At 48.1% G+C, this 7,512-nt stretch overlaps 1 protein-coding gene across 1 annotated transcript in view; it reads left to right on the top strand.

Annotated features, from left to right (window-relative positions):
• Positions 1 to 3,978, top strand: part of tle3a (TLE family member 3, transcriptional corepressor a) — a 37,477-nt gene extending 33,499 nt beyond the window's left edge. Inside the window, exons 16-21 of the mRNA XM_048256285.1 lie at positions 83 to 332; positions 851 to 1,098; positions 1,609 to 1,756; positions 2,000 to 2,150; positions 2,884 to 2,960; positions 3,723 to 3,978. Of these exons, the coding sequence (XP_048112242.1) occupies positions 83 to 332; positions 851 to 1,098; positions 1,609 to 1,756; positions 2,000 to 2,150; positions 2,884 to 2,960; positions 3,723 to 3,830 (982 nt within the window). The 3' untranslated portion in view covers positions 3,831 to 3,978. The remainder of the gene's footprint in view (positions 1 to 82; positions 333 to 850; positions 1,099 to 1,608; positions 1,757 to 1,999; positions 2,151 to 2,883; positions 2,961 to 3,722) is intronic.
• Positions 3,979 to 7,512: the final 3,534 nt, after the last annotated feature.

The raw sequence follows: 7,512 nt of genomic DNA, 5'->3' as shown, positions 1-7,512 counted from the left end.
TTTGTATTGTTCACATTTTTTCTTCTCTCTCCTCCCTCCCTCCCTCTCTCTCCTCCCTCCCTCTCTCCCTCTCTCTCTCCAGAGCGTACTCCTTCCACGTCAGCGCTGACGGTCAGATGCAGCCCGTGCCCTTTCCGCCGGACGCGCTGATTGGCCCGGGCATCCCGCGGCACGCCCGGCAGATCAACACGCTGAACCACGGCGAGGTGGTGTGCGCCGTCACCATTAGCAACCCCACACGGCACGTCTACACCGGCGGCAAGGGCTGCGTCAAGATCTGGGACATCAGCCAGCCGGGCAGCAAGAGTCCCGTCTCCCAGCTCGACTGCCTGGTATGGACACACACACACACACACACACAGAGCCACACACACAGAGCCCGTCTCCCAGCTCGACTGCCTGGTATGGACACACACACACACACACACACAGCCCCGTCTGCCTGGGACTTCCTGGTGAGTGGCGTTCGTGCCCACTCTGGTGCCCACCTCTGATGCTAGCTCGTGCCCACAGCACAGTCTCATGCCCAGGCCAAAGTCATGTGCCCACTATGTGATGCCCAGGCCATACTCATGCCCAGTCTATGCCATGCTGCGTCCAGATTCCACAGTGTTTTCCCTGGAAGGGATGTGTACAAGACGCCTTGTGCGTTTGATGGAGGCATGTGTTGGGCCAGCTGGTGATTGTGCAACACAATTGAAAAGTGTTGTAGAGAGTGTCAGCATTTGAGTTGTTTGAGGAGATTACATGTATGTTGCATGAATATTACGTGTTGATGAATTTAGTGGTGATTTAAAGATTAGGTCCAAGAGCTCTAAACTGGCTCTCTCTCCGTCTCCTCGCCCTGTAGAACCGTGACAACTACATCCGCTCGTGTAAGCTGCTTCCCGACGGGCGCACACTCATCGTGGGCGGGGAGGCCAGCACGCTGACCATCTGGGACCTGGCCTCGCAGACGCCGCGCATCAAGGCTGAGCTGACCAGCTCGGCGCCCGCCTGCTACGCCCTGGCCATCAGCCCCGACGCCAAGGTGTGCTTCTCTTGCTGCAGCGATGGAAACATCGCCGTCTGGGACCTGCACAACCAGACACTTGTCAGGTCAGATACACAACGATCCTCATTTCACTAAACGCTCACCCAGTTACGGGAACTTTATTCTAGAATATGATTGTATATTTCTACTAATTTTCTTTAGGGATTAATGAAGTACTCTATTTTGTGTATTTCTACTCATTTTCTTTAGGGATTAATGAAGTACTCTATTTTTGTATGTTTCTACTCATTTTTGTTAGGGATTAATGAAGTACTATATTTTGTATATTTCTACTAATTTTCTTTAGGGATTAATAAAGTATTCTATTTTGTATATTTCTACTCATTTTCTTTAGGGATTAATGAAGTACTCTATTTTGTGTTCATGTTGTGGCTGTGCTATTGCACATGATGCTGCGTTGCCATCTGTGGCTGCTGCTATACACTAGCGCAGATGTAATCTGTGGATGACTGTATAGGTGCTCTAAGTAGCCCTGCTGTTTGCATAAGTCATGTGAGAAGTCATCATCGTGCCCACTGACCAAGCCTCTCCCGTTGCATTCTGGGTATGTGCAGGCAGTTCCAGGGTCACACGGACGGAGCCAGCTGCATCGACATCTCCCACGACGGCACCAAGCTGTGGACGGGCGGCCTGGACAACACAGTCCGCTCCTGGGACCTGAGAGAGGGACGGCAGCTGCAGCAGCACGACTTCACCTCTCAGGTACACACACACACACTGTGACCTCTGAACACACACACACACACACACACACACTGTGACCTCTGAACTCTGACTTCACCTCTCAGGTACACACACACACACACACACACACACACAGTGTGACCTCTGAACTCTGACCTGCAGACCTTATTGCATAGACTTCATCAGACTTGTGTCTGTTGTGTCTTTCTATTGAGGAAGAGCTGGGTTTGTAACTGTGTGTGTGTGTGTGTGTGTGTGTAGATCTTCTCCCTGGGCTACTGTCCGACGGGCGAGTGGTTGGCCGTGGGCATGGAGAGCAGTAATGTCGAGGTTCTCCACCACACCAAGCCCGACAAGTACCAGCTGCACCTCCACGAGAGCTGTGTGCTCTCGCTCAAGTTCGCCTACTGTGGTAAGCAGCCCTCTCCTTACCTCATATATATACATACACCACACACACACACACACACACACACACTCTGTACCTCACACAACAGTGGAGTGCCTATTAGCCTTCTACTTGTATAGTGCACTTTCTAGCGAAATGGCCTCTGAGTGGTAAACCTCCATCCTTCAAACAGACACACACACACACACACACACTAGCTTTAATTATTTGGCGCATGCACACACCACATCAACATCCATTTCAACCACTTGCTGCATTCTTTGATTTCTTTTCATCCTCCACTGTAACACAACGCAAAGGCGTCTCATGTTTAACCTTGACCTCTAGCGTGTCCTCCACGACCCTGGAGTGTAGCGTATCCACCGCAGGGTGCAGAAGCACTATCAGTGCATGTTGAGAGTGTTTGCTTTCTTCCATTGTCTGGCTCAGTGAATCCTTTCCTCTTGTCCTTCAGACCGCCATCTACGTCCATGCTGTCTCCTCTCCTCATCTCTCCTCTCATCTCCTATCATCTCCTCTCATCTCTCCTCTCATCTCCTCTCATCTCTGCACGTTCATTTCTCCCTCTCTTCTCCTTTCCCTCTTTTCTCTCTTTCTCTCTCTCTTTTTCTCTTTCTTTTCTTTCTGATCCTCTGTGCTGGTTTTGTCCTCTCCTCTCTTTCATCATTATCTGTGTGTGTGTGTGTGCCCTGTGCAAATGGATCCGTAATGATGTTTGATTTTCCCCCGCTAAAAGGAAAATGGTTCGTGAGCACGGGGAAGGACAATCTGCTCAATGCATGGAGGACTCCATACGGCGCCAGCATATTCCAGGTACTGGATCAATACACGGGGCACAGTGCAGGGGGACAGAGGAGGGAGGGAGGGCGTGTTGAAAGGAGGGTGTGGGATGGACAGTGAAGTAGAGAAAGAAAGATCGAAGGAGGGAGAGAGGAGGAGCAGAATACATGGAGGAAGGGAGTGAGTGAGTGAGGGAGAGAGAAAGAGGAATAGAAGGGAGGGAGAGAGAGATAGATAAGAGGGAAGGAGGGAGGGAGAGGAGGTAGATTGAGGGGGTGTGTGTGTGTGTGTGTGTGTGTGTGTGTCCTGCTGAGCTGCAGACAGTGCTGTAGCCAGTTGCTAAAGGGCAGAGTGACCGCAATCTGACAGCAGGGCCTTTATCAGCGGAAATGGAAATGGACCCGAGTGTCATATTAACAACACCGGCTGACCACTTAGTGCCGATGCAGCAGTGTGTTTCTGTGTGTGTGTATGGGTATGTTTTTCTTTTTTTTTTTGTTGTGGTTATAGGTCACTTAGCGGAACAGTAAGTAATTATACGGTAGAAATGAACTGGTGTATGGGAACATGATGACTAAATGGGTTGTGGTCAGTGTTGATGGTCATCAGGACTGTCTTGCGTATATTGGATGACCTTTTAGCTTGTAGTCTGCATAGTCAGATAGCGGCTAATGCTTTCAGGAAAATTCCATATCTGGAGCCCGAGTCCACACACACACACACACACACACACACAGTATTGGGGTTTGGGTGCTCCTAGTAAAGACTGTGTCTTTGTCTTTGTTTTCCCTGCAGTCAAAGGAGTCATCGTCGGTCCTGAGCTGCGATATCTCGGCAGACGATAAGTACATCGTCACGGGCTCAGGCGATAAGAAGGCCACTGTCTACGAGGTCATCTACTGACACGCTTCTGCAATAGCAGCAGCAGCGCTGGAACCGGCCCTGTGGGAGGACAGCAGGAGGGGGGGGGCACACACACACACACACACACACACGTACATACACGCTTGATACTCTCTCTCAAACACACACACACACACACACACACACATACATGTACATACACGCTTGATACTCTCTCTCAAACACACACACACACACACACACACGTACATACACGCTTGAGACACTCTCTGAAACACATACACACACACTTGACTTTTGCTCTTATATACACACACACAAACTCTCTCTTTCTTTCTTTCTTTCTCTTTTTTCCATTTATTTTTTTCTTTCACACACACACACACACACACACACACACACACACACACACACACACACACACACACACACACACACACACACACACACACACACACACACGACGCCTCATCTGCCTGCTTGCCAGGACAGACAGACTAACTTAATGGCCTGAGGACTGCAGCTGAACTGGGTGGGTGTGGGCTGGTCTGAACCTGACTGAACCGGATCGCAGTCTGGGTGGATCAGCACCACAATACCCCCATCCCACCTGCCTGTCCAGTGCCCCTCCCTCCTCAGCACTAAGAGAGGATAGAGACTGTCTGGTGCCCCCCCCCTGTATATCGGTCGTTGTTGGAAAGTTGTTTCTTCTCTTTTATTATTATTTTGTCAGGTTTTTTTTTTGTGTGTTTTTTTAACACTGAGAATGTTCTGTGTGCGGCTGTGTTCTGTGTGCGGCTGTGTTCTGTGTGCGGCTGTGTTCTGTGTGCGGCTGTGACGTGAAGCAGTGCTTCGCTTCGCTCGCCGAGCCGCAGTTGCTGGCGCGGTGGAGGTTCTGTGAAAAATGTATATAATGGAGGACTAAAGGCCTTTATAGATTTCTATTTTGGTGTCCAGTTCCACTTGTGATGGTCCCCTTCTCCTTGACGCGTCGTCTCCCCTGGTCCCTGGGGTTTGGATATTAGATTAGGACCTCTCTTTTATCCCGAGGAAATTCTAATTCCTTTTTTTTTCCCTCTCTCTCTCCTCGTCCTCCTTCTGAGAAGTTCATTTTCTGCCCTGACCTTTCATGGAAATCTAATTTACTCCTTTTTTGGTGTCCATTAAAAAACAATTTTGAGCTTCATCAAATTATGGAGATGTTTTGTACAAAAAAAAAGAAAAAAGAAAAGAATCTTGTGGATTTTATTCCTTCTGGTTTCTTCCTCCCACCCTCTCTCCCCCGCCATTTTGGTTGGCTGAGAGCAGCGGATTGTCTGGCCAATCAGGAGTGGACTCTGAAGAATGGGCCACTTCTCACGCAGAGCCTACAGCCAACAGGAAGAATAAGATATTTACAGATCCTCAGTCTCCTACACACACACACACACACACACACACTCAAATGAGATCCCTCTGCTGACTGTCTGCTGAACTTCCTGCCTTCCTGTCTCCGTCTGGGTCGGGTGGCGGGAAAGGAGGGGAGATGGGGGGGGCAGAGAGTGTGATGACCGTGAAGAGGGAGGGGGTGATGGTGACGGACAGAACCATCTTCCTATCGAGCCGAGGAGACTGTGGACGGATCCTGTTTGCGGGGACGAGAGACTCTTTGGTTGTGCAGTATCATGTTAAAGGGGAGAGGGGAGGGGGATTGGGGGGAACAGCATCTTGTCTTGTTAGTGGGTGACTTTAACTTTGGATTTTTAAGAAATTGGTTGATGTTTTCCTTACCGTCAGTCACAGTGACCAGTGACGGACATTGGGGTGTTTGTGAGCAATCGTCTTTTGTAACGCACCGAGCAAAGTGGAATATCATGACCCGACTCAGCGCGGCGTTGTCCCCCCTCACAACAGCTCAAGCCAAACACAAACACGTCTCTGTGGCCTGTGCTCTGGTTCTCCATGGTTCTTTACGGTTCTTGTATGGTTCTCCCTGATGGTGATGTTCCGTGTACTGTCCAACCTCAGACAAAACCCACCAACACCCACCCCTGCCCACTTTGCAAAAGAGCTGGATGAAACAAAGTCACTTCTCAAACATGCACCAAAGTATGTAGCAAACTGTGTTGTCACTGAAGCTAATGTACAGTTGTTGATAATTCAATAAACTGTTTTTGTATAAAATGACAACAGTTTTCTGTATGTGTTTTTGTGTGTTTGTATATGTATCTGTATACTGTATGTGTGTGTATGGAAAAAATTAAAACCACTGCACATTTTGCTGATGTCATCCTACGGTTGCGGAGTGACATTTAAATGAGTATATATTCATATATATTCATATATGTATATGTATATGTATATATATATATACTTTTTTGATCCTGTGAGGGAAAGTTGCTCTCTGCATTTATCCCAATCCGTGAATTAGTGAAACACACTCAGCACACAGTGAGGTGAAGCACACACTAATCCCGGCGCAGTGAGCTGCCTGCAACAACAGCGCACTCGGCGAGCAGTGAGGGGTTGCTTGCTTGCTCAAGGGCACTTCAGCCGTGCTTACTGGTCGGGGTTCGAACCGGTAACAAGTCCGAAGTTCTAACCAGTAGGCCACGGCTGCCCCCTTGATGGTCATATTCAACATTGCAGTAATCTCTTAATTTGGAATATAACCGTCAACTCATTTGAATGTCTTAATTTTTTTCCAGTGCTGTGTGTGTATAATATATATGTGTGTGTGTGTCTCAGACACCTTACATGTTTTGTTTCAGCAATGCTGTAAGGACCATATTGTTTATTTCTCACTTTCTTAATTAGAATATGTCCAGAGAACAGGAGATATGTACACAGGAGGGCATTTAAAGGATGCCAGTCCAATTCCAGTCTGAAGATACCATTAGATTTGTTGTTTTAGCAGTTTTTAATGACCAAGCCCTCAAGGGAGAAGCTCTTGATGGAGCTGTCGATCCCCGCCCAGGCTACTGATGGGCGTGCCTGACCTTCCAGAAGCTGTTGGTAGATAAAGGGGGTCTGGAGATCAGCTGCTGACTTGACCGTGGCTCACTCTAAAACTGGTGCTGCGGTGTTCTGAGCTTTTTGGCAGGGAACAAAGTGAAGGAGCCATCTGAACAGTACAGTACATCTCTGGTGACCCTCTTCATTGTATTTCCAGGTGGTAATACAGTGTCATCTTGCCTCATCAAGGTTCTTTGAATAGAAACCTTTGGCCATGCATTTTCCACTTTACATGAGCAATGAACTCTTCCAGCTGTAGGTTTTCAATGAGATCTTCGATCTGTCAAAGTGTCGTCATCTCCTTCCCACTTCTGATACCAATGTGTCAGAACCAGAACCAACCAGCTTCAGCTTCCCCCTTGCGAGATTGGTCATTAAAACACTGCAGAAACAATCAAATGGATGCAAAAGGCTAGAACCTGAACCAGAAATGCACATGTTTCTTGTTCTTTATATTATCTTCTGGTTGAATTCTAATGAAGACAATGAGAAATAAATGTATATGGTCATCATAACGTTGCTAAAACAACTAATTTAATGGGTGCTCTTTTGCACAGTACATATATATATGTGTGGGGGGGGGTAGCTCTGTATGTGTATCAGTGGCAGAGGGGTTTTTGAAAAGCAGGTTGAGCTGAATGGCTCTGTGCAGAGTGGACTTGAAGGACCCTCTCAGTGGGCCGATGATGGCCGGCCAGCTTTTCAAAGCGCTGAGCAATCCCGCTGA

This window comes from Alosa alosa, chromosome 11 (assembly GCF_017589495.1).
Source record: "Alosa alosa isolate M-15738 ecotype Scorff River chromosome 11, AALO_Geno_1.1, whole genome shotgun sequence".
In the NCBI taxonomy this organism is placed as follows: domain Eukaryota; kingdom Metazoa; phylum Chordata; class Actinopteri; order Clupeiformes; family Clupeidae; genus Alosa; species Alosa alosa.
The sequence above is the reverse complement of the archived record's forward strand: the minus strand, read 5'-3'. Positions and strand labels throughout refer to the sequence as shown.